The sequence below is a fragment of the Rissa tridactyla genome, chromosome 1 (genome assembly GCF_028500815.1).
Source record: "Rissa tridactyla isolate bRisTri1 chromosome 1, bRisTri1.patW.cur.20221130, whole genome shotgun sequence".
In the NCBI taxonomy this organism is placed as follows: Eukaryota; Metazoa; Chordata; class Aves; order Charadriiformes; family Laridae; genus Rissa; species Rissa tridactyla.
Genome location: NC_071466.1, coordinates 2,142,906 through 2,170,751, shown reverse-complemented (window position 1 = coordinate 2,170,751; position 27,846 = coordinate 2,142,906). Strand labels below are relative to the sequence as shown.

The window sequence follows — 27,846 nt, the reverse complement described above, 5'->3', positions numbered from 1 at the left end:
GCAAACTGAGAGACAGAGCTTCAGAAACCATCAGCAAAGAAGTCCTGTTTGGCTGCAGAAAACGCAGGACGGGGCCAAAACCAGGTGGCGAGAGGACACAGTCGTAGGTAGGTGCTAGCAAGGGACAAAACCAAGTGGTTCAGCAGGTCCATTCCAGACCTGCTGTTCCTGTGATCCTCTGCCTAGTTTGAAATTCTCATTCTTAATCTCTTCCTGCTTCACTTCCCTTTGTAATGGTAACAATAATTCTTCCTTTACCCCAGTTTATTCTGGTGTTTCACTTAAACAGGTTAGCTGGGTAACAAGTTCCTCTTGCTATGAACATGCCGTTCTCGGCGCAGTGGGTCCTAAGCCTCTACATGTCAGCAAAATAATATTTCAGACTTGCAAATACTTCCCTGTTACTGCTCTGTAAAACAGTTCCTGAGTTCAATGCAAATGCAGAATAATTGCACTGGCTGAAACCAGTTTTCCAGATTTATAAGGTACTTGGAATCAGAGTTCAGCCTCTGCCCATTATTTGTACACGCAGATAACTTGGTATAAAATATATAACAAACTGCACTGTGAAAGGACTTCTTCATCTCATTGCATTTCTTCAGGAGTCAAAACACCATTTTTTAGTTTGAAATGACCACGCTCTGCAACTCTGTAAATTAATGTTGCCGTTTATTTTGGGAGATAATAAGCTTTGTATTGCCAATGAAATCACTTGTTAAATGTCTATTTCCTGTATGTATCGAAGCCTCAGGGGAATAATTCATTCATATTACTAACGGTCCTCATTCAAGTGAGTCTGTCAAGAATTTAATTACCTCTTGATTCCCCAAATTGTTTTTCCATTTTTGTCATCAGTGTCACATTAATCTTCCATCCACTCATACCGATGTTTGTTTCAGTGTTTAGGAAATTGCGTAATTACAGACCAAGACCGTTGTACCCTTTGGGAGCACAATTTCCAGTGTTAGTATTTCCTAAAATATACTTTTCTCTGAAAAAAAAAAAAAAAATCACACAATTTCAAGGCTTTGGGGGGAAGGATAATGTAGGCTTTTGTTTGAAAGAGCGTAAAGGGAAGAAGGGTTCACTGCTAAATTAAGGAATAACACGTAAAATGAGGTGTGAGTACGCATGTATGCATGTCCATTTTAGGGATCAGCTGTTCCATTTAGTCTTTCAGTGTTCGAAAAAAAGTGGTGTGAGCTGCCTAAGAGTGCTGGCTTCACTTTTTATATCTGGAAGAAATTCAGTCCAAACAGGTCTGCCGGGAGCACTCTTCTGTTGGAAAGAAAGCTAAAATTCAGACAGGAATGGGCTTTAATGGTCTCTGTTACACCTTTGGCCTCACACATTCATGACCACGGGGGCAAGTGGTACCGTCTTAATTTACTCTAAAGATTAAATTAGAAGAGCTTTTCATGTGATACTTCTAAATTTGGACAGGAGATGTGCATGGAAACATTTTTTAACAAAATGTAACTGAATACAGAGAATGCTTGGGGTTTTTTGTACAGGTAAAAAGTTTGTCCTGTTTTGATTTTGCCTGAAGCATCTTGCTGGCGCCAATTCCTTTCTTTCCCTGTGGAAGCAATGTTTAAGAGCTAATAAGCCATAGTAAATGTTTTATGAGATATTGCCAAAATTTCTTTGAGATAATTTCTCTCTATTGATTTTAAAATATGAACCATCTAGTTATTCTACAAGTTTTAAAAGTCCTGTGCATTTTCGACTGTTCATGCCTCATTTTTCATCCCAAATCCAGAGATAAGATACAAAGAAGGTATCACAGAGGGTGTGATATTGTAGCTGATCGGCTTCTTGTGTCTCTCTAAAAAGTTAAGAACACACAGCAATAGTTGACAAACCTGTTAGCAGGGGTAGCTAAAGAGTAATCTTTTCAAAGGACCAAAAGTTCCTCTTTTCCAAGTCAAACTTGGGTGCGTTACCTCACCTAGAAAATGAATTCAGCATTCTTTAAAAATGCGATTTAGAATATTCAAATCACTTTTCATTCATTTCATTGGACTCCTGCAATCTATAGCTTGAGAAATAAAAGTCTACAAAATCAGGATGGATACAAAACCAGGGAATGTGAAACACAATTAGGGAGCTCCAGTGAAATCTTCCTTCTGGTCTCAAGTTCAAATCAGGCAATGGATAGTACCTTTCTGTACAATGTATAATTAAATTCTGATGCTCATTATTACAGGATGTTGCATAAAAAATAAATAAGTTTAAAAGGAATTAGATAAGTTAACAAGCAATGGATCTGATGACAACTTTTAATACTCTGGTCATGTGGCTCAGGACATACTAATTGTTGATTTCAAGGAGAGAGGTTATAAAAGGGCAGGGATCATGTTTCTTCTACTTTTCTTCTACTTTCAAACATCTGTTATTGGACAACTTCAGAAAAAGCTACTGGGCTAACTGGATCTCTGTTTTAACCCAATAGGGCTACTTTTCTTTCATGTTCTGTTTATTTTGACCAAAAGAAACTTATTTGTTCGGGTTCAGACACGTCATCAGAATCCTAGGTCCTATTAACATTTTTAAAGATATCAAACCAGTTAGAGATGTCAACACCTGTGTAATAAGGACAAGTACACAAATACTGGTAGAAACAGCTTAATTTCACCAAGAAAAGACTGTGTTTCTGTTGAGTTGACCAAGTTCATTCATATAATTGTAGTAATGACCTCCACCAGCTTTTCTAATTGTTACTGAAGGTGGCTGGAGTATCAAAGCAACCAGTCCACCCCTCTGGTTCCCTACAGAAGCTCTATGCTACTGCAGGTTTTGCAGGACACTGGCCACCTTAAAGTTTCAAACATAAAAAAGATAAATGAAGATAAGCATTTGCTGTCTCAGTCTCCAGGGCCCACTGGTCTATGGATAATCAGTGGAAAACAGAACAGCCCGAAGGTTTATGTCTGATGTTTATGCTGGAGGAAGCTGTTAAGTGAGTGCAAACTTTATTTAAAAAGTATGGTTTGTGCTTTGTTGAACTCAAGATCATATGGCAAGTATCTTCTGAAGTTAACCTTTGCACCAAAAGGAGGAGAACGTGTTAGTTAGCTGTGTTTGCCAAAGCGGCGTACTGAACTCTTGGTAATTCCCCCTTCCATAGGCTTCAGGCTGAGCAAGAATAGCCTTTCCTTTTCCAGTCCTAAAACCCACACTGGTTGAAGGCTTTTCAGTGTTTTTACTGAATCAGAAATACTGTCAAACAGTGACGGGAATATTACAAAGGCAAAAGAGCCAAGCCAGTAATCTGCTTTTCTCTCAACCGTTGTAATTGCAACCAGGCTTTTGGGAGACAGAAATAGCATCTCTTTTGCTTTTCTCCCTGTCAGATCATATACTCTTTCTTGACTGTCTCTTGAAAATATTTTTATAGTGGAAACGCTAGCTCTTGGATAGACCTGTATCAACATCTCACCTTTTTTCTAATATTCCTGGATGTTGCCTGTTCCCAGAGAAGCGTTGCACTATCAGGAAGTACAGTGTTTAGGTAAAACTTAATTTCATACAGAGAACTGGGTTTTTATACCATATGCCTTTTCATTTCAGACCTTATTCGGACACTGACTCCAGAACATCGTCTCTTGGACAAATACCCAATTTCAGTTCCCAGTGAAATAAATATCATGCCTCTCAATTTTTAATGCCTGTGTCAGGCTGCGTGGGGGGTGTTCAGTCCGTGATTACTGGGAAGCGTTGCCAGATGGATGCCTGCCCTAGTGAGGCTGCTCAGAGGGGTGCCAAAGGGGGACGAGGTACCTGCCGAGAAAAGGGACTGCCCCATCCCTCCCAAATCTCTCCCAGCAGCTCTGCTGCTCATCAGCAGCGCAGGTCCTGGGCTATGACCCACACCATATTCCTCCATCGCTATCCATTAGGTTTTTCCTGTTCAGTTAGCTCGTCATCCGCAGTTCTTTTCATATTCCAGTCAGATCACCTACATCGCATCAGCCTGCCCCTTCAAAGGCGTCTGAATGTATTTATTATGACAGTCGGAAGCTTGATAGCATTTAATAATATTTCTTACGAGCAGATTCTGCTTACGGATCCCACAGCCCTGCCTGCAATGTAAGGTCATCCACTTGCTTTATTGTCGTTTTAGCAACGCTGCACTGAGGCATGAAAGGAGAAAGCTAAACTTGACTGAGGTAGCAAATTCTGTATTGTGGTGTAAACAAAACCCTCTGCGTACTCAATGCACCTCTCCTCCAAATGTCAAAATCCAGTGAGTGTCAGAATATCAGGACTTGCTACATAGGACACATTGTGACAGCTTATTAAGTATTTTTGGGGAAAAAAAACCACCAAAAAACAAAACACAACAACCCACGTATTTCCAAATAATTTATGCTGTAGAAAATTGTGGCCTTTTCAGCCCTAGTCATCAAATCAGAGAAAAACTGGTCCGTAGGGAACATGAGGTGGTCAGAGTCCAACCCCTGCCCCGAGGGCGTCTTCTGTACCTTCCTCCTGTCTCGGAAATTTTCTGATCTCTACTTAAGGACCTGTCACAACAGAAATTTCACATTCCTCCCAAAAAGCCGACGCCAGTGCTTCACTCTCCTCATCATTAAGAATGGCTGAGCTGCTGCAGTTATTTCTTCTTCTATCGGTGTATGTGGAGACTGGGTTATTTGTCTTCATCTTCACCAATCTCAACTGAATCCCTGCTTCTCAGAAATTAGAAAGTATAACAATGCATTAGACTGTTTGTCCTCTCTCTGCCTATGGAAGATTGTTTCTGACATCAGTGCTCTACTAGGCTTAAGTTTTCTAAGTTTTCTCCCACTTTTAGGGAGAAACCGCTTTGCAGTCTATAATCAGAAAGTTTTCCACATATTCAGTATATTTTGATATTTTGACCAACTAATTGACTACTAATTGATGAACTGACCAACTATTTTGACTAACACGTTGGTGTGTATTTGTCCACGTGTCTGTGTATGAAAAGGGAAATGGAGGGGCCTCTGCCCTTTTTTTCCCCCCTCTAACTTTGGTGATTAGAAAATAGCAACAGACACCGAGTAAAAGATAATGGAAGTGTCAAACACCAGAACGTGTGGGATCGCAGGTGGAGTGATTTGTGAAGAAGAAGAGAGGTTGAACATAAATTAAGCAGCGTGCACCTACCCGCAAGGATGATATGGAGGAGGGTTAGTGAAGGTGGTGTAGGCACTGACACACAATTAAATATTCTTTATTCTTGGTCTCAGCCAGATTTATCCCTCCTTACTGATCTAGCCTGGCTTTTCTCTTTTCTCCCAGTCTTTCTAATTCCTGTTGCTATTTAGTGGGAATGGCTGGCTGTGGGTTATTCTCCAAAGAAGTCTGAGCACTCTTATTGGAGTAAGTGCTCGGCTCAGCTATAAATTGGCCTCCAGCTGGTATTCCAGCCATTGCATAGAAAAATGATAACTTGTGTAGCTGTAATCTTCGGGAACTGGAGGTACATATGCCTGGGAGCAGTGTGCCTAGAAGCAATCTGCCTGCGTGGACTTGCCTGCATAATCCAGCCCTTTTACATTTTTTCTAGCCTGCCACTACTGCATTTTTTAAGCAGCAGCCAGTGAATAATGCAGCTGCAATGTTGTTGTTCTATTCCTATACTTACTGCTGTTTTTAAAGACGATGTGTCCAAGAGGGTAGATTGAGCTGCAGTCAGCTCTCGGTTGCCCAGGACAGCAGCTGGAGGACAATAACCTGGATGCAGGACTGACGGCGTCAGGGAGGAGCAGGAGAGGGCTGCTCCACTGGCACCCAAGGGTGACACCACCCTCACGACGAGAGGTGCAGTCCAGGGCGGTCCCAGGGCACAAACAGCCAGTCTGGTGGCAGCAACCAAGGTTGGTCCACAGTCCTGTGGTGCCCAGAAAGTCCGTAGTGATGAATCAGGACCAAAATCAAGCCAGGAATCCCGTCAGTAAGGTGAGGTGGGGCAGGCAAGAGGCAAGGCAGGGCACAGGCATAGCCCTGGCAAGGACCAGGGGCCGCAGGAGTCTATTGAACCTACTTGTCCTGCAGACACACGTCGCACCGATGTGATCCCACACAAGATCATGAAGAACCAGGACTGAGTTGCTGCTTGCTTTGCTCTGTGACTGTCAAAGCGCTTTAGTTTGGTCCAAAATTTTCTAGCTTGCCTTTCTTATGGCTATTCACACAGCATTTGCTAAAATTAGGCTGAAAAAGATAAGGTTAGGCTTAACATAAGGCTTATACTACTAATTTGACCAGTAGAAATAAATTTGACTAATTTTGACCAGTAGAAATAACATTTCAGTCTTTGCTGTGCAATTAAATTTTAGTTTAAAAATCTTACTCCATTCTTTGGTGCTACTTCCACTTGCAATATCGATTGAATTGAGTATTCCCTTTTACTTGCAACACAATGTGTTTCTAATGTGTTGAAGACAAAGAGCCTTCCCATTAAATGCAGTAGAAGTTGACCTGAGCTCTAGTATCTGTGTTTTGCTAAGGACTGTTATATTGGTTTAGTCATATTGAAAATAGCAGAAAAGACCTAAGGTAAAAAGCTAGGATATGAATTCAGTCCCCCAGCTTAGAGACATTTGAAGTGAAATTTTGGTTTAGGCAGGCCCTAAAAAGAAAAAAGAAAGAATATTTCCACTCTGATATGATCTGATTCCTAACAACATTTTAGCATTCCTAGTAACATTTAGCATCCAGAATGGTTCACAGTGTGGCCTCGGCTGTATAAACAAAATGACTCTTCAATAACACTCCAACATTGCAACACTCCAATATTGCCATTTGCTAACAACAAAAATGTTTTATTGTCTCAGTGCCAGACAATTATCGGACACCCACTGATTAAAAATAATTAATAATAAATCCTAGCTAAAATATGCTTTCACAAGGCATTTACTTATAAACTTCTGGAAAATGTCTAAGGAGCACATGCAGAGATGAGTTGTAATGTTCTAGCTTGGCTTTTACCTGTCATAAAAATATTTCACCTGCACAATGGGAAAGCCTGAAATATGGCTTCCTGCCAAAATATTTACACACAATGGTGGGACAATTCTGTAACTGTTGAAAAACATTAGCTGGTTGTTTTTAAAATTAATTTGCTGGCTCCTAAATGAATATTTCTTCACCGCAAAAGTCCCAAAGTGAAGAGCCCTTCCTTTCTTCATGGTCAAGAGCACCAACCTGCCACTGTTGTCTAAAAGAGATGTGACGAATCATGCGCTGGCTGTAAAGGGACCCTGGGGTCACTACCTCTGTCCCAGGCACCTGCGGGGTAATTGTTTAAAGCTAGATGCCGTGGATCCCATTTCTGTGACCCTTAACTGGGCCCACCTTCTGAAAAACATAGCAGCCATTTCAAGACAGGGTGAGACAGGTGCTTCGGTGCTTCACAAGGCTATGGCACGACAAGGATTTTCAGTCCTTGTCTGCTTTATCTTGATTCGGCACAATAATCTAAACTTTAAGAACCCCAGGGCCTTATTCAGACTGTGCAGTTTAAAAGCCTAACGTAGACATCTCAGCCAATTCTTTTGGAATAATCTTTGCGATAGTAGTTGCAGTCAATAAACTAGCCACTTGTAACAGGTATTGTGGAGATACTCTTGCATGACCACTTTGCCAAGTGCAGCATATAAAAGCCTGGGTAGGTTAGGTTAGGTTAGGTTAGGTTAGGTTAGGTTAGGTTAGATTAGGTTAGGCAAAGCTATCTAGAAATGCACAGGGGCAAGCCCTCTGCTCAGCCCAGCGTAAAGCTGCTGAGGTGGTAACACAAATTACGCTGCTGCTCTGGAGGTAGTGCAGGCTCCCAAACTTCTTTGCTTTTATACCTACAGGTGGAAAAATTGCAGACAAGAAAACCCCCTTCTACTCAGAACTGAGCTTTTTATGGAAAATCATTCCGCACGTCATTTATTTGCAAGAGTTGTGAATCAGTATTTTACTGTACACTCCCCCGTCTCAGAATGATTGAAATTTGCTTTGCTGTAACCAGAGAATAAGAACATTTTTTCATGTGTGCAACTTAAAATAACCTTTGGAAATCATTCATGTCATAAAATTTCTGGGTTTACATCTCCATTGCTAATTGACATAAAATCTTTTACAAAACAATTGTTTCTGCAATATTGGAATTTAGTTGTTATCTTTAGCAATCATTCAAGAATGCTCCTCTATGATAAAGTGGAAATTAATGGCAAGAATAAATAAGTAGTGTGAAATCATCTTGCACAATTCCTCACCAACTCAATCTTATAGATAGGTCTTTATAAGAAGTCAAAAAAAGCTGGTGGAAATTATTAAAAGCAAATTACTGAGCAGAGATATTTTCTGCACAAGAACTTTTTATTGGCACAGGGCGTTAGTAGGTCTGAAGATACTCTCATAGAATCACAGAATGGTTTGAGTTAGAAGGGACCTTAAAGATCATCCAGTTCCAACCCCCCTGCCCTGGGCAGGGACACCTCCCAGCAGACCAGGCTGCTCCAAGCCCCGTCCAACCTGGCCTTGAACATTTCCATGGAAGCAGCATCCACAACTTCCCTGGGCAACCTGTTCCAGTGTCTCACCACCCTCACAGCAAAGAATGTCTTCCTAATATCTAATCTAAATCTACCCTCTTTCAGTTTAAATTCATTACCCCTTGTCCTACTGCTCCACTCCCTGATCCAGAGTCCCTCCCCATCCTTCCTGTAGGCCCCCTTTAGCTATTGGAAGGCCGCTATCAGGTCTCCCTGGAGCCTTCTCTTCTCCAGGCTGAACCCCCCCAACTCTCTCAGCCTGTCCCCATAGCAGAGGGGCTCCAGCCCTCTGAGCATCTTCGTGGCCTCCGCTGGACCCGTTCCAACAGGTCCATCTCCTTCTTGTGGTGAGGACTCCAGAGCTGGACGCAGGACTCCAGGTGGGGTCTCACCAGAGCGGAGTAGAGGGGCAGAATCACCTTGCTCGTCCTACTGGCCACAGTTCTTTTGATGCAGCCCAGGATGTGGTTGGCTTTCTGGGCTGCGAGCGCACATTCTTCTCTCCAGAGCTTTGTTGTGAAACTGCCAAGCGTGGCGAGGGGGCATAGATTGCCCTTCTCCACCTGGCTTTGTTGCTGTCTTGCGTCTCATTTTCTCTCTGTTGGATTTAAGTTCTCTCAACGGCTGCAAGACCTCGAAATGGGGGTACCATTGGGTGTCATGGAAGAATCAGATCCCAGCATCATTCTTGCCAGTGCAGCCAGTATCTTGGAGGAGATGTCTTCTCCCCATGCCAGAGGAAATGCTGGGTTTCATTTCTCCAGCTGCCCTTGCTCTTTCATGCATTTTCACATCCTCCACAGTCCTGTCTTCATGTTTCATGGTGACTGGAGCTGGTGGACACTGTCTGGACATCTGTTTTGACCTGAGCCCATATTATTGGGCTGCCCTGACCATTCGCCTTGAGCTGAACACATTTTGTTCAGCGTGTCTGCAAGGTACATTAAAAATACTGCTGTCATCAGCATCTAGTTCACTCATGTGCTGAAGTAATCAAGTGAAAATCAGTTGATAAAATAGCACATAGCCAGGAAAATTTAACTGTACAGTGCCTTGTTGCTCCGGGATGTCTTGAGGCACTCCACAAACAACGTAACATTGGACCAGGCTGCCCAAGAAAGTGGTGGAATCGCCATCCCTGAAGGTATTTAAAAGACAGGCAGACGTGGTGCTGGGGGACATGGTTTAGTGATGGTTTTTGTCAGAGTTAGGCTGATGGTTGGACTCGATGATCTTAAAGGTCCCTTCCAGCCTAGACGATTCTGTGATTCTATAATTTAATAATAATGCCTGTTGGGCCCAGGTTCCAGTCGAAAGTCAAGGAAAACGAGTATTCCATTTCAATTTATGCCGCAGTAGCAGTGTTGATTCTAGCTGGGAACTGGCGTGCCTTAAGGAAGCTGGTTTTTTAAAGTGGTGTAACAGTTTTATAAATAGTGAAAAATAGCGTCAAGTCAAATCTGAGGCTTTTACTCAGCTGAAGGAAAGAAATATGTTTTTGTAGCTTTCTTTCAAAAATCCAGTAGAAGTTTCTCTTTCAAATTAAAAAAAATACAAAAGTAAAAAATCTTTGGGTCTGTTTTCCAGTTAAAGAAAAAAAAAAAAAAAAGGAAAAGCCATTTTGAATTTAATTGAGAAGTACAAATTCTAAATGTCTGCAACTTGTAAGGGGAATGGAATAGAGCAGCAAACGTGAGAAATAAATGCTTCGGTGTTGAACTTGATCCAGGCGGTGAAAAATATTTCTGCCTATTGGCAGCTTGTCGGTCAAAGAAAATACTGGTGGAGTCATTTCTTCAGTTAATAAGCAATTTAACTACATGCATTTCATAGATTTTCCAGTTTCTTCAGCCTGATAATTGTGTGGAGTTTATTTATAAGACAGTATTGTTTCTTCAGTAGCTGTAATGTTAGGGACTGGAGTATCGGTGTTTTCTATCCCACAACAAGTTTGGGCCATCCCTGCTTAGGTAAGAGAAATGTTTAAGAGAGTCACTGACATAAAGATATGCAGTGTAATGTTTAAATTGGTCACAGATTAAATATAACACAGTGAAAATTTGCTAACACAGGTAGAATACCAAAGTTTACAGCTGAGACTTAATTGCTTTTCCTCTAAGCTGTTCCAGCAGAAATTTGTGCTGAGTTTAACTTCAAGTGTGTGCTATTTTTATAACCTGTTGTCTGAAGCCCTGAATTAAGTGGTAGGAAATTTGCATGTATGTATAGATAACGCCATAGTTACTAGACTTTTCGTCTAAAAAGAAGTGGTTGAAAAGAAAAATGTATAGTATTGGCAATAGATATCGTCAAAGAATTAGAACAAAGTTTTCTTCTAGTAAGATTTCACACAAAGCTCCAGAAGAGTGGAGTTAAGTGTTAACACTCATCAAGATGATACAGCCTCTATGTTTTACATCTTTATTTCTGGCTCACGCAAATTCAAGCAGCTCAGTTGATTGGCCCAGTGACTCACAGGCCACGTTTGGGAGGTTATAGGGACGCAGCAACTGCCAACCTGGGTCAGAGCCAAAGTCCATCTAATTTGATATCCCCATCTGTGAGACTGGTAGCGTGAGGTGCATCACTGGAAGACGCAGGAGCTGCACCTCCTGCACAAACCTCACACCAGTTTCTTAGAGATTGACTTTGGTTTTGTTTGCCCATGCCTTTATTTTTTTATAATTTTAGCTGTAAGGCCTAAATAAATCAATGTTTTAAATTAAAACCGTGAGCCTGGTATGATTCACTGTCTCCTGAGCCATATCTTTGCCATAATTCAGCCTCCTACACCAGTCACCTGTGCACGCAAACACTCTTCCTTTAACTCAAAAGGGCAACTCAAAAGATAACTCTGCTCCAGTCTTTCGGTGAGCAGTTTGAAGGCGTGTAGGTATTGTAAATCTTTCTCCACTACTACATCACAAAATAAGAGCAATAAAGGTCTTACTCTTACTCTTTTATGCAATGGTCCATTTTATGCCGTAGTTTACACTTGTACAACTGAAGCGCGCAGCACTCGATTGCACAACTAAATGATTCTAGAAAAAATAGTGATAAAGGAGCAAGTTGGGATTTTATGAGCACAGATAACTAATACCTTCTCCAGCTTTGTTTATGAGTGAGATTAATTCAAAAGATTGCATAGGGGAGAACAAACCCCTCACTTTCATTTTCAAATCTAAAGCAGCACCAGCAGTCAACTGGGAATCAGAGTTAAGAAAAACATAGGAGGAAATATCTGATCAAAACCGAGGAATGAAAGTCAAGGTTATAAAGGTCCTAGAGTGCAGACTGCAGGAAAATCTGTTAGTCTGGGCAGGTGATCAGACAGTCCCAAAACTTTGCCAAGTGCACACCGACGTTGTTGATCTCTGAGGCTCTTTCATCATCATTGCGGCACAAAGGACGCCGCAACAGGTTCACGTGCACAAAGGTTTATCAGCGGGATCAGTAGCTGATGGCATGCACCAGCTCTAAGAGGGAAAGTTACTTTTTGGAAAAAAAAATATAAGAGAGTAGAGGAAGATTTGGGACAACATTGCCAAACATCGAGTACTCTTTTCATGAGAAAGAAGAGGAAGACCTTCCCACTGTCCATATGGCTGTAGCGAGCCCAGATGGGTCAAAGCCCGCGCCGGAGGCCAGCACAGCCCTGCAATGCTGGATCTGTGACCATCCCGTCGCAGAAACATTGGGGCGGGGAGAGCCTTGCTGTTTAGCTCTTTTCCCTTCACGGCCCCCTTCTCTCCCAACCCTGCAGCGTTATTCCCCATAGTACTTAAGATTAGCAGATTTGTTTTAAATGTGAAAAATGATCTAGTCTTTTCCACTTCCCTCGGGGCAGATTATTCTACATCCAAATTGATTTCACTGCCAAGGAGCTTTGCCCTTTCTTATTTTCACACGATTAATTTCAGTGTTGCTGCTTGAACAAATCCTTCCCCCCCTCTTTGTGTACAACCTTCAGGTACTTGTAAATGACCTTGGCTGTCACGTACGCAAGGTTTTTACGTCGGCATTTCAATCCTGCCGACAATGAAGCAATGTAAATTAGCACAGACGAATACTCCCTTTTTAATGTGATTCGCACCTTGCACCAAGTTAAAGGCATGTTTGCAGAGTTGGAAATACTGCTTTTACGTGCTTTCTTGAAAGTCTATTAGTCTGTCTTCCCCTGGTAGTTTGGGTTGTGTTTTAACTGTTGTTTTGTTAGGAATTAAAATTGAGTTGCTGGCTGACAAGTGGCATTAAGTCAGTCTTGAAAAAAGATTAGTAAAATTTCAGATTTATGAATACTAAACAGCACTACCCTTGCCTGTAGAAGCTAGGCGGCGTGGAGTTTTTAATCAGGCTTGTACTTTTTCAGTTTGGATTTCCAAGACCCAAATCTCCCTGCAGCCTCATGGGAAAACTAAGCAAGCAGAGTTATCTTCATCTGAGCTTCTTCTCACCCAAAGTTTGTTCTCACTTATCACAACAGATCATGCTGCAAAAATTCAATAAGGAATGAATATAGCCCAGGCTTTCTTTCCCCACCCGCTCCAAATACTTGCAGTGTCTAAGAAAATGTAAGGTTGAACTTAACAGAATAAGGACATCCTTCTCCCTGAATTTCGTAAACAGACATAGAGAAGTTGGCACGTGTTTTTTGCCATATAACTGTGTGGTCAGACTGTGAATGAAAGATATATGTCTTAAGGAATATACCACGTGGTGACTATACAACCAGGCTTAGAGTTGCCACCACCACCAACTTCTGCAAGTCTGCAGGGACACCATTAAGAGCTTTCTGTGTGTGTGAATCCAGTCCATGGCCAAGTTTGTGGTTACACCAGGAAAGCAAGAATGACTCGGTAACGTTGGCTTTCTTCTAGACTTGGTCAAGTCACTTAACCTCAGTATACTGCATTATCTTAATAAAAGACACTCCCATGGCCTTGGTGATCATATCCACCAGGTCCCACTGTTGACCTGGTCCCCACAAAGTGCCTGTAAGGAGGGCACTGCTGCGGTCCCGGTATTGCTGATGGAACAATGAGGCAGATGATCCCAAAACACGGTTTGACCCACGTCCCCCAGAGCGTGCTGCCATGCTAACTGCAAAACCACTTTTTTTCATAAAGCAAGTGTACTAAAACAGGATTGTCTTCAAAAGCTGGATTTGGAGATTTCATATTCATCATGCATTTTGAATTGCTAAGTGAAAAAACCCACCATAAAAGCAGGCAGGTGATGTGTATGTTTGAAAGGAGAAATGACACTGAGTATCTGTTATGGTCCCAAATTTTCCTTCTGGTATCAGTACGACTTTTCAGTATGATGGGAGACATTTAACATACAGAGATTTAACAGCGTTTGAGCCAAACATTTATTACAGTCTGCATTCAAGCAGAGTAAAAGAATGTTCCTAGTACAAAATCATGAATTAAATATAGAGAAAAGGATTGCAGGGACATAATGTTGCTGATAAATTTTGTACATTTTTGTAGAATGCTGTACAAGTAAGGGATTTTCATTGAAGTTAGGCCAAAAACAGGTATTAAAGGAAAAGAATTAAAAAAAAAAAAAAAAACAAACAAACAAAACAACAAAAACATGGCAGATGAGAACCAGCAAAATGAATGCACTCATATGCATTGCTAAACCGATCTCAAACCAAGACTGATACGGATAATCACGAAACACAAAAACTAGGCTAAAGCTTAGCTCAAACTTGCCTAAAAATAGGTGGTAAATGAAGTTCATCTACACCCTGTATAAAAGAATTTCACAGCCAGTGCTCTGGAACAGCTTTTTCTCAGGTGATCCCCTCGTGACCGAGGATTAGCACTGGTTGAATTAAATAGCAAAATAAAGGATTCCCAACGTATTTGGGAGTTGAATGGCTCTTAGAAGATACAGTTGCTTTTAGAGCTTTTAGAGCATCCAAAGAAATCTTTTCCCAACATATTAGGCTCTTCTGCAAAGCATAAAGAGGACAACCTCTATCAAGAGCACATTTACACTACAGAGCGTGGGCTGGATCAACAACTGAAAAAAAAAAATGGGAAGAAGCTCAAAGTAAACGATGATATAATTGCCATATAACTGCAGCATGGTACAACTATCAAATTACTATTCTTTGTGATGTTTACCACTATAAAGCAAATTTTGAAATTGGATAGTTTATTCAAAGTTACCTGAAAATTTCCTTTAAATAACCACTATCCTATTAGCTGACGAGTAACATATATGCAGCCGCTGTACCCGGGGAGAAGCATTTAGAATACAAAAGTGACGTTGACACAAAAAAAGTACCAAAGGGAGATCTTCCGGATGAGAAACATGCAGTGTCTTAATGTCTGTCACAACCAGGGAAGGTCGGTGTGTGTAAGCCAGACTTGCATAACTGGGGACATCTGGGGATATTGGGCCAAGCAAGAGTGCGCATCACAGTTTTCTTCTGGCTTTTCCAAAACGCGGTCTATGCCTAAGTAGTATCAAACAAGAACTTGAGCCAGGACATCAGTGAAAGGTTTTCTCCCCTTTTTTTTTCCCTGAGAAAAGACTCTTTTTTGCATCACAGTTCAAACATTGTGAAGAATGACCCCACTGTTCAGTTGTCAAACAGTGCTTGAACATTCCATTTGCTTTTTAGTCTCAGGTGCTTGTCTACGTAAAGTGCCTACTAATGACAGTTCCTAGGTTAGTGGTAGTCTGTGCGGACTGATGGCAGTGAGGTATACAAGTAATCTATTGTACAGGTTTTTCACGGTGACTGAAATGCCCGAGTCATTTGCCATTACAGGATTTTACAATATTAATGGCAAAGAAATTGCGACTTATACAGAAATCCATTTTCAGGCACTTTTTCACTGACTTCCAGAAACTCTGCCTGCTTAAATACTGTTGAACCAAGCCTGAGCTTGATATCATCACAATTTCAATTCCCGTTGCATGCAGCTTTTGCATGGGGCTGAGAGATGTAGGCAAAGACTTCTCTCATTTATCCTACGGCTCTCCCACAGCCCTCTGGTCACATTGGGAGCCCCTGTGCAAACTGGATCCAGAATATTTGACAGGTCTCAAAATTTCCATTCTTAGAAGTAAATCCTCTCAAAAGCATACGTGTGAATTTTGCAGTTTAACCCTACCACCGTTCCTCACGTGCATGATCCTTTCTTAAAAAAGAACATATGTTTTCAGTGTTGGTCTCTGCTCCTCCACCAAGAAAACAAAATACGGAATTAACACGGTTTGTCCAGTAAAAACCTGATTTTATTCTGTATGAGTCTCCCTGACGTCTCTTTGCCAACCCCCTTATCTCTGTACATTAGAGATATGTATCATGGCATCTGTAAGAAGCATTTTGCTGGGTGTCTGCAGGATTTCATATCCTTAAGGTATATATATATATATCAGACCACCAGCCTGATTTTAATCAGATTTATATTGGATACAAAACCAAAATCAAGGCTCCTGTCTTTGGTCTCTTGTGAAGAAACATGCACAAGAAAATATATACTTGGTAAGCCCGTTCAGTTGATACCAAGGACAATTATTTCTATAAGTTTGCAGGATCAGACCCATTTTAGTGTTTTGTAATATTTTGCAGTTTTTTGCTATTTTAAATATAAACCCTACTACTACACTGTGATAGTATATACGGGCAGTAACATGAATATACACATTGATTAATCTACAGAAGCGTTAACACATGCACAAAAATATTTGCTTATGGATATTAATAAACTAAGAGTCAGCTTTATTTTAGGAACAAGGTTTTTTACTGGTGTAAATGCAGTGACACAGTTGGCCGTAATAGTCACCTGCTATGAGTTGTCAGACTTTGATTGTCCACATTGAAGGGGAACAATATTAAATATTAAAAGGGCAACCCAGTACGTGAGATTGCAAAAGGAGAGAAAGTTTATATAACACTATAGTATATCTATTATATCTATAGATATAGATATAATAGACTAGTATATCTAGTCTAATTTGGAATATACTGTTAGATCATGCATAAGCTTGAAAAAAAATATATGCTTCTCTGGTGAAAATGGGCTTTCTGAAGTTTCTGCTCTGGACTGTTGGGGAAAAGATTGAAAAAGAATACTTATAAGTGTTATTTATGGTATAATCTCTATGAAACACAGCATATTTATTTATCAATTTGAAAACATTCTCTTTAATTCCAAAGTGAAATGGCATTTGGTAATGAAGTGATTGTCATTTTAAAACCTCTTTGTTTTTTGAGGTGCTATTGTATATATATCTATTTTTCCCTTTTAAAGTGTAATGCCTGTAGTATTACTGTGTCAAATTCAGATGAATCATGACAAACAACATTTTCACAATGGGAAATGTTAACATGCTACATTCTTTTCTTTGGAAAAAGTAAAAGAAAAGGTCACAGAAAACACATTTTAATTTAATTATATCCTTTAGGTCATTAACGTGATGTGATGTGCATGTCAGTCCTCTTTTCATCCACAGATTACTTTAATCCTTCATGTGCATTATTTTTTTCCTCTAGCTTTCTTTCATATTTGCTTTGTTTTGAAATTGCATGCTGTCTGGATTATTTGTGCATGACCTCCACATTAAGTTCACATTGAATGTTTACATACTCGGAGATTTTCATGGATCATTTATGTGCATTTTTTTTTTCCTTTGTTTTCAGTTACTGAACTTTAAATATGCTTGAAATGTAAAAGTGGCATGAAACTTTCGTGACACAAGTAGACAACTATTTTAATAGAGATTTTCAGTACCTAACCACGTCTTTCAGAAATACGTATTCTAAACCACATTTTGTGCTGTGCTTCCAAAATGTAAGAAAATTAATTATGTTCTGAAACTCTAAATCTATTCCATTTCAGAATTGGAGCCAAATACTGGTTATATTTTATTTGAGCAATAACAAACGCGTGAGATATCGGTCCTTTAAATGAGTTAAGAAGGTCTCTGCACTCTTGGAGGCGATTACTCGCAAAGTTGTGTGTCTGGGCATTGCATATATTCAATATAGGAAAGAGTGTAGGACATTATCTGATGGACAGCACAGATCACTTCAGATAAACACTATCTGCAGCTTCATAGGTGCCCTCTGGAACTGCCACCTTCTCTAGTTGACTGTATAGGGACACTAATTCCTCATTTAGTATCTGAAACAGATGTCTCAAGTAGGCATATCCTGCTTTTACATAGTGCAGTGCCATGAACCCTTGCGTCTCTATAACGTCAAAGGTTTTATCATGTAAAAAACCCAATTTCTTCCATGTTAATTATCCATTTGAAGAATTAAAGCAATATATGTTGCTCAACTTGTAATGAAATACTGCTTATCAGCAGAATTCCATCTCTAAATCACATAAAATTAAAAGCATATCCAGAGGAACCTAATGAGTAAATATACATGTATAAAATAAAACAATTCCAGGCACTGGAACAGCCTGCCCAGGGAGGTGGTTGAGTCACCATCCCTAGAGGTGTTTAAAAAATGTCTAGATTTGGCACTTCAGGGCATGCTCTAGTGGCAGAGATTGTAGGGGGGATTTTTTTGGTGTGTGTATGGTTGGACTTGATGATCTCAAAGGTCCTTTCCAACCATGAAGATTCTATGATTCTATGATTCTATGAATTATTTTTTTTTAAATTATGTCCCAAAAAAGCATAAAAACACACTTCAGAACTTGTCGATTGAGAGGCCAAATAAGACACTATGAAAACAGCAGCAGTTACCAGAAAAAAATATTTTATTTTAATTGGCACAGGGCTGAATTCACATACCTGCTACAAGTAAATCAAAGGCTTCCACTTTCCTTTTTACAGCCTGTTCTTTTTCAGCCCGTTAATTAATTCTGTGCACAGTCCGCTGCGATTAAAGATGAGTGGCTTGATCTCAAAGCATGCTGAGCCATCTGTAGCCCTTTATCTGAACAAGCCAAACACAACAGTTTCCACATAAAGGAGCTGAAGGTTGTGATTTGAGACCTCCATGATCAAACCGATCAGGTCTCCAGGGGCTTTGCCTTCAACCCACAGACCTCACCGCAGCCACCTCTGATTCTTTGCAGCCGCTTGGTTTGGGCTGATTTGAGTCACTACAGTTCTCTCCACTTTTACAAACTAGTTGTTTTGTCAGCATGAGTGTGACAACAATTAGACGTCCCTGTTTTTGCCCCATGCCTTTTCTCCTTCACAGTCATTCAATGACAAGCGTAAAAAGAACTTCATCTTTTCACGAAAATTCCCATTCTACAAGAGCAAGGAGCAGAGTGAGCAGGAAACAAGTGATCCAGAACGTAAGTAACCTCTTGGAGACGATGTCACATGCAGCAGCACAAAAAAATGGGTGACACGCATGATACCAGTATCACACACATCCAGGCAAATATCTGTCGTAGGCAGGCAGGAGAGGTTTTACTACTGTGACCAATGTGTGACTGCAGTTTGGATCCAGCTGGTCCTTCCTTCCCTGGAAACACCGTTTTCAGAAGAATAAAACAGTGACCTTAACTTTTGGAAGAGCAAATGTGGCTCCTCGAAGTTGCTGTGGCACCTATCGTAAATCCAAACTTGCCTCTGATTAAATATTCCTGGATCAGAACTGGCTCAAAAACAAAGTAAAAGTGATTTCTTTCCCAATATTAAACTAAATTATTACTTTTTTAAAAGGTCTGCTCTAATCTCTTTTCTGTTCTCCAAATTGATTGCCATGGGCAGCTTCACTGAATGTTTAACAATTAAATAAAGTATTCATGCTAACAGCTTAAAGAAGTAAATCAGATCTTGGAATGTGTCCCTCCCCAGGCATTTACTGCTTGCTTAAATTGTACAGAGAACCAGCATTATTGAAAATATATGCTGGATCCAAGCCCAAATATTCACTTTTATTCTTAATAATTCTCTCCTAAATTTTTCCAGTGAGGATCATTCCTGGGACTTTATTTCTGGTTGTTCCTTCTTCCACACAGCTCCAAAAGCCACTTGTCATGGTCACTGCTTCTTTCATTGGCTGCAACTCCCATAGACTATGGGTTTAAAGTTGTTTCAGACAGAAAAAGCAGGGATCCAGATTGCTCAATCAACATGGTCAGTCATGGTAGTATCCATTTCAACTCCACTGACTTCTTCCTTCCTCTTCTGCGGCTGTTCTTCCTTTCTCATTGCTCTCTCTGGGGACTTCCGTGCAGGACATCCCCGGATTAGGTGACGACGGTTATGGAACAAAGACTCTGAGTAAGTTCCCAGGAATGGTCACTGTAAATCTTTTTTTTTTTGTTTTGTTTTGTTTTGTTTTGTTTTGGCTTCTGTTCCTTCTCTGAGGACCCTCCACTCCTGGCATGCACAAGATAGAGTTTTATTTGTTACCCAGCTGTGAATGCATTAAAAATGTTTCAATCGTTTTGTTCTGCATGACAATATTAAATAACATACAGTGTATCAAGCAGACACTTTCACTTCTTTTGTAATAACACCTTTTGTTTCTGACAGTATGTTATTGTTCCCATCATGGCAGTTCTGTAGAGTAGCATACCTAGAACTCGTTTCGCTGCCTAGACTGTTCTTTTCGGCAACGATCCCTCCCTCTCCATCTAAAGGGAAAGTTAAACATTTTAACTTGATTACATCCTGAGGAGCTCAATAGAAAATTATTTTATGCTGTTGCTTCTGCATTTTCAGCTTTTTGCATGGGAGTGTTTGTTACTTTGCTGGATTTTAGATTAGTATTTGTTATTAATGGAAGAAGTCATTTGCAGGCTAGAGAAGACCATGCCTTCTCCAAAGCTAATTTGGGACCCATTTCACCATTAGCAACCTATTCTCTGTCACGCAACCTTAATCAATTTCTTTCTCTGATGCAGCAATCCTGTCTCAAGACCTGGCGTTGCAGAACGCGTAATGTCGCAGATAATTGTCCAGAAACAATTTTGCTTCCTCGAAAGTTAGACCAGGAAAATTGTATAGAGTGAAATATTTGCAGCTGATTTCTATATGTATATAGCCACATTATATTCTGTATCCAGAGCTAAATAATTTAAACAAAATGCCACTTGCATGTGTTTGGCTGCTTCGTCCTCAGTTCTTATTCTTTTTCTTAAGTGCCAAGCAGTTGGAGCAAAATGTGTGTGAATGTTAACACTGCATCGCCTACTGTTTTGTATGTGCTTTTTAATTGCAGGAATGCACACCCATGAACACAATTTTAGACATTATTCTGTTTCTGACTGATTTGTTGAAAAGACTTTTTAATGGTTTAACTTTAAGCCGTACAGTAGCTCTCAATTTAAAGATGAAAGCTTCATCTCTTGTACGAAGAAGAACAGTTCCGCAAAACTAGTTTTGTCGGTGATGGACAGCAAATGTTGCTGCCACCTGAATTTTAACCATTCTCCTACTTTAAGTAAAGTGCCATAGCAGCTCATTAGCAACAAATGCAGATCCTTCCCGGCTGAAGAGAAGTAGAATACTTCTGATCTGATAACCCTCATGAATATCTCTGTCCTTACAAAGACAAATCTCCATAACATCCAACCGTTTGGAAGGAGATAACTGAATTCTGCAAATCGCTAAGGGAAAAGTAGCACAGAGGTATTATATAGGCTCCAGTTTCTCTATTAATATTGCACCTAGCTTTCGGTTACTGACACACCTCTAGACATTCCCGCCCATCCAAATTTCATTGATATTCAATTCAGAGATGCTTTTTAATGACAGTTCTTACTATGGAGGATATTTGTTCTTTTTTAATAAAGTTCTTCAGGGTCCTGTATAGCATATTAGCTTGAGATAACTCTTGTTAACTTGCTACGAAATGTCCAAAAGCCAATATACTGTTTTCTTTCAAATGTAAGTTTAATTTTTTTAAGCTTGTTACTGAGCCCAAGATCAAAGTTTTCCATTACTATTTTTAGCAGGTATCAACCCCTCTCATTTCTGCTACTCCAGTAACCCCATCAGTCCCACTCTAGGAACCCAAAGGCATTAGACTGGTGCCTGGGGGAAACGCAGCACCTTGCAGAGAAGAGGCGGCCTTGGCACTGTTCCCCTAGTCATCCTTCATGACACCCATACATGGTCTGCTCTGGGTTCATCCCAGGGGGTTCTTGGCTTTTACGAGTTCCTTCTTTCACTGGGAATGTTTAGAGGCAGTTGCAGGCCAGTGTTGTGAGTCACCCGCAGACTAATCCACCCACTGGTTTAATGACAAATATTGGACCAATTTTGGCTCCTAGCGTTTGTCAGGAGGTGACTTCTTTGTACCCGTTGTCCATTTAACCACTGTGTCTCATTCTTACTAACCCAGTCTGGCTCCCCACTCCATAGCCATTATACCATTGGCTTCTAAATGTCCTGGAGCCGTGAAAAGTTTCAGCTGTCAAATGATCTTTCAGGTGCAAGGTAATCAGCGTTTCTACCAGAGATACTATTAAAACCACCATTTAATGTGGTTCTGCAGACCTCTTGGAGATCATATACCAAGGTCTGACTGACCACAAACACTCTGCTGACTACAGTTTGGGAACAGCAGCTTCACATGATATAGATTCCACTTCTCTTTAAATAATATGATGATAGAAATAGGACACCAAATTTGCCAAACCACAAGTCTGACCCATCATGATAGTTCTTGCAAACCTAGTCACCCATCCAGACTGGTCTGGTAAAGGTTTTCATGTTCTAGCTCAAATCCTTAGGTTTGACAATGTCTGGAAAAAGATTTCTTCCGTATTTTTTTTTTCTTAGTCTTGTCATTGGTTTTGTCGTCTTTTTTTTTTGGACAGGGTAAAATGGATACAGTTACAATATTTGGTATCAAAACCATTTTCATGTTAATTTGTTAACCCTTTGGGATAGTGCACAGTGAATACAGATGGCCACAGGTTAGAAGTTTAGCAGGAATAGTTCCAATGCATTAATGATGCGCGTTAGTGATAGTGCAGAATAATATGAGCTCAGGTTTCATGAAATTACCCAAGACGTCCAGTGAGATGCAAGTGAACCAGAATATACTTTGAAATTAGGTTGTCTGAAATGTCATTGTCTCATCAAGAAATGACATGGCTCTGCCATGACACGTGTCACTAGCTAATAATACATATATTGTCTTTCTGAAATGCCACAAGAGAGAAAGCTTTCATTTTACCTGTGTAAATTATCTGAGAGTTTTCAGGTGATGTCACTGCATAGTTTTTATTTCCTCTCTGCACAACTACCTTTGCATGACTGTGGCAGTTCTTTTAAGTTTCTGCAGCTCTGTGGTGCTTGGTTATGTTCTTTAATTTGCTGTACTGTTCTTGCAGAACATGTTTCTTCTAATGCCAGCGATAGTGAAAGTAGCTACAGTAAGTTACTGCTTTCATTAGAGTCCTTTTACTTTGCATTGCTTGTTCTGTTTGTTTCTTTTATTTTGTTTCTCTCCTTGCTGCTCTTTTGTTAATGTTAAAAAGACGGTTGGAGCAAATGGCTTGGAATTCAAATTTACGAGCACATCTTGAGTACAAAGCTGTAAAAGAAAACTGTCAACCTTTATAAGAGAAGGGAGGAAGGTTGTTATTTGGGATGTATTCTGGGACATAAAACCAAACCTGGCTGTGCATAACCTGCGAAAGTCGGGATTATTTGGTTTAGTGACAAGTTTATTTCAGCAGGGAGAGAGTAGCTTGTTGATGATCTTTTAAGAGTAAAATTAATCCATAGCTGTAGTCAAACCTGCAAAAAGCATCCTCTTTACAAGACCATGATTTTTACTTGCATTTCTGCATGCCTGTATGAAGGACTAAGAAATAGTCCCCAAAACTGTGTTGAGCCCGTCATTTTGGCGGTACAGATTTCCTAATGCATATTGAAGTCTTCCAAAAAAGGTAAGATAGACATTCACCCCTTAGGCACTGCCACTGAATGTCACAGATTCCCTATAAGCAGAGGTCCCAACCCTACAACCTCATCTGGTTGGAATTACAGACTCCGTCCGGTCATATAGCCAAGAGGCAGATCGTATGTTCTAGGTAACTATTAGTAATACCCCAAAATTTTACCAATATAACTTTTTTTTTCTGGAAGTGTTGAAAAGTAAAAAAATAAAGCATTAAATAAATGCCTGGAAATGTAATAAAAGGTAATTAAAATGACAGATTGCTTACTAAATCACCCAGTTCTTTAATTTTTTCAAGCCATTTGCTTAGCAAATCAAGTTTTCCACCAGTCACTCAGCACTTGTGCTAAGCACCCACATACATTCAGGTAATCATTGGTATCATACGTCATATTTATTAGCCTTGATATAGTGCCTAGCAGTTGAGCTCTGTTAATAAACACTGTTTTTTCTCAGTAAAACAGCTAATCTTATGCAATTCAGAAATGGCAAATTTGTTTGTATTCTCTTGTATTGCAAAGGTTTCCTTGGAAAGCAATTGCCAGAGTCACAAGAAAACAGTAGGCGCTCTTGAACTGCCAAGATCCAGTTCTCAACCACTTTATTTTTAATGTGTCCTCTACTGAGGAGGAGGAGAAGGATTTTATGTTTGAAATATAAGATGCTCTTCCCTAAGAGCGACTTTGCAATCAGGAATGAGTCAGTAGGTTAAATTTTCAGAAGTTTTCAGGTCTGCTCCGGGTGGTCAGAGAGAGCAGTCAACAAATTGTGAGGGCACAGAGATAAAAGAGATGAGGCCCGTCATGAGGAAGTTGTATTATTTCACTGCATTTCTAACCTTCTGGGACTGATGAGAGAGGACACTAAAAGGCCTATCAATATAACTCATGTGGGAAGTGTAATTATCAGACCTAGTCTGTGAATATTTCCTAAAGACATATTCCTCAATATTCTAATTTATTTATTTCTAATGAAAGGGAAAAAAAAATAATAGGTGCTTGGAGTAAAGCTCATTCCTGGTAGAATAAGACAGCATGCAGTTATTATTTCTGCTCTTCTTGTTTGCATCTGGGTAGCCGAAAATGGGGCCCAACATCAGTCACTGCCATAAACCCAAGTTTGTTTTGAACTCCATTTGGAGCCAGCCATATTGCAAAGCTGTTCTTCAGTGTGGTGTAGTGCTACTTCAAGGAGAATTTGTGCGTTCAAGGTGAAGCACTACAACTTGTTTTACCAGGGCACCGCGTGTGTTGACTTGCAAACTCGTCTAGTCCTCAGTCTGTGCACTGGTAAAATGGGGCACACTAAGAGGAGGAAAAAAAAATGAAGCTGAAAAATTCATGAGGAGCAAATAAACCACTACTGGAGAGCTCAAGGGTTTTGCATGGGGTTGTGACCCTCTCCCAGTGCTCCTTTTCTCTTCTGTTTCCCCAGCAAACGAGCAGGAAAAAAAGGGGTTGCCTGCCCCACTGCTTTCTGAATTGTAGGAAAATGGGGAGGAGTGGCTGGAAAGATCCCTGGCGGAAAAGGACCTGGGGGTGTTCATGGACAGCCAGCTGAATATGAGCCAGCAGTGTGCCCAGGTGGCCAAGACGGCCAACAGCATCCTGGCCTGCGTCAGGAACAGCGTGGCCAGCAGGACTAGGGCAGTGACCATCCCCCTGCACTGGGCACTGGTGAGGCCCCATCTCGAGGGTTGTGTCCAGTTTTGGGCCCCTCACCACAAAAAAGACATTGAGGAGCTGGAGCGTGTCCAGAGAAGGGCAACGGAGCTGGTGAGGGGTCTGGAGCACAAGTCTGGTGAGGAGCGGCTGAGGGAGCTGGGGGTGTTTAGCCTGGAGAAGAGGAGGCTGAGGGGAGACCTTCTCGCTCTTTGCAGCTCCCTGAAAGGAGGGGGGAGCCAGGGGGGGTCAGGCTCTTCTCCCAAGGAACAGGCCATGGGACAAGAGGAAACGGCCTCAAGTTGTGCCAGGGGAGGTTTAGGATGGATCTTAGGAAAAATTTCTTCAGTGAAAGGGTTATCAAGCATTGGACCAGGCTGCCCAGGGCAGTGGTGGAGTCGCCATCCCTGGAGGCATATAAATGTGTAGAGGTGGTGCTGGAGGACATGGTTTAGTGGTGGACTTGGCAGCTAGGTTTACAGTTGGTCTCAATGATCTTAAGTGTCTATCCAACCTAAATGATTCTATGATTCTATGAAATCAGCAATTCACACCTTGGCCAGCACAAAAAAAAGTCTGTGGGTAAGAAACAACTGGCAAGTGCCATGTGTTCTCCTGCAAATGTTCATATTTGTCCCTAAAATCAGGCCAGTTGGAGTCCAGAGTGAGGGGTTCTGCATTTGTTCTAGGGGGTCTCTGGCAATTGCTTTAACATGTTTCTCTAACTTTTGCTTCTCATGATGAGCTTTTAGTGAAAAGTAGCTAGTGTCGAAACCTGTATTACTTGATCATTCCTAGAACCATTCCAAACCAGGGGTACAACTACACAAAGTGATGTTGAAGGCTCCTGAGAACTGTCCAGGTTGTGCCCTGGACAGTCATCAATAGAGGGGTTACAGATTGACTGGGCTTTTTCTGGGAGATATTCTGATGCATTCATATGGATTTAAAAAAAAATATATTGCTTAAAAATGTGAGCATTGGGTTGAAGTATTGCTCACATCTTGGGCTTGGGGGTTAAAGAATCAACTTCTTAACAGAAGTCAAATACTTTTTGTTTCAAAATAATGATATAATTGAAAGTCCTTCTATGTGGTCTCAAGAGAAAATTCTTTGGCCACTTCTTAGCAGCAAGGCTGTTACACATAGTGAACCTCATTTCTGGGTTTGTAATGAGCAAAAGAGCTGGAGCCAACGGGGGGGTTTTCTTTACCTCAGCCTCAGGGGGAACCACAAGCACATTTGACAGTAGAATCTTTCCCTTTTTAAAAAAAAATTAAAAAGTATTTTTGAGCCAGGAACAGATGCTGGCCTGATCTAAAACGGGCTGAGCTGCCACACAGCTGCTGCTGCATCACACTGGCCATGCTACTGTGAAGGCTATAACTATGGTAGTTTCTTTGCATCTGTTCTCAGCAGTAAAAACAAGTTTGCAGAGTGGTATATAAAATCCCGGACTGGCAGAAAGATGTTCCTTTTGTGATAGGGTTACATAAAACCAGCCTTGACTTAACCCTGAACCAGCTAATCAAACCATGATTGAAAGTTTATTTTGAGCTCTGTAACTTAAAATGTTCTGATTTCTTCTTCAAATCCAGCTTGTAAGAACATATTTTTTACCGTGGACTCATCAGTTTTTATTTTGCGAGACAGGATTTTCATAATGGTCACGAATTTCATGTCTCTCTGTTGCGTATGTGTTGTAACACTCTTACACATAGTTCAGAAAAGGTTTTTACAGCTGTCGTCAAAATTACACACACATTACGACATCTATTTAGCCTAATTGCATAACTAGTTGTGATTGCACCAATTACCTAGAGAGGCAATAGATGACTAAAAGTTAAAAATAAGGAAAATTGTTAGAAACAAATGTTTTTACCCTCTGTCAGCAAGTCAGCGAGTTACTCTTGTAATGAGATTTGAAGACTCAGAATAAGGTTAAAGGAGCCCTGATTATTATGTTAGGCCACTGATTAATTAGGACACTTACGTTGGCCCTCACGCTCCCCAAGGATTACTGTATTATTCAGGCACACTCAAATTGGCACAAGCACTGAAGTCTCATTTTATGCCCTCACAAGCTATATTATCTTAGACATATAGTGCCAAGGGACAACTTTTCGGTCACAAATTCATTCTCAGACTACTGATGATCTTTTCACGTATTGGATTTCCAACCTTTCATAGCTATCAACATATTTCCAAAAATCATGTGTTTACTTACATAAATAGAGGTCCGGGAAAGGGATTTTGAGCCAAACAGGGGCTAGGATATTGACCGTCCAGTGCAGTCTGTGCAGATGAAACAAAACAAGAAATTGATTTCTCCAAGATCTTGCAAGTACAACTCAGCTAATCCATACCTTAGCCCAAAACCTAAAAGGATGATGACAGAAAAACAAGCCTTCTTTGATCTTAGATCCAGCTGAGCAACAAAATTCAGGCAAGGGCTCGAAAATAAAATCAATTTGGCTCATCTACATGTATTTCACATGCGGAATGATGGCGACCACCACCACTAGCCCAGAAATTTTAATGAACCCTAAAATTCTCTTTGATTTTTCTAAAATCATAAATAATTTTTAGCTCTCTTCATAAGCACTACTTTTTTTGTTATTCACTTAGATCCCTTCACAGATTTTTTTCAATCACAGCCATTAATGGGATGCCAAAAATCCATGGATTCCCACTGCATAAGGGCTTGCTGAGGGTGGGTGTTTGGTTCCAAGGTGGCCGCACCACGGCAGCTGGCAGCAGCTCTCCTGCCCCGCTACTGGGTGCA

The 27,846-nt window shown here is 40.6% G+C and overlaps 1 protein-coding gene across 23 annotated transcripts in view; it reads left to right on the top strand.

Annotated features, from left to right (window-relative positions):
- The window catches only part of DLG2 (discs large MAGUK scaffold protein 2), a 1,057,033-nt gene that overhangs the window by 1,012,246 nt on the left and 16,941 nt on the right, over nucleotides 1-27,846 (top strand). For 12 of the 23 annotated variants that reach the window (XM_054188265.1, XM_054188269.1, XM_054188268.1 and 9 more), the window contains 2 exons: nucleotides 18,727-18,826; nucleotides 22,829-22,870. In XM_054188265.1, the coding sequence (XP_054044240.1) occupies nucleotides 18,727-18,826; nucleotides 22,829-22,870 (142 nt within the window). Of the gene's footprint in view, nucleotides 1-18,726; nucleotides 18,827-19,717; nucleotides 19,764-22,828; nucleotides 22,871-27,846 lie in introns of all 23 variants that reach the window. The other 11 variants (XM_054188274.1, XM_054188270.1, XM_054188277.1 and 8 more) reach the window with 2 other exon arrangements.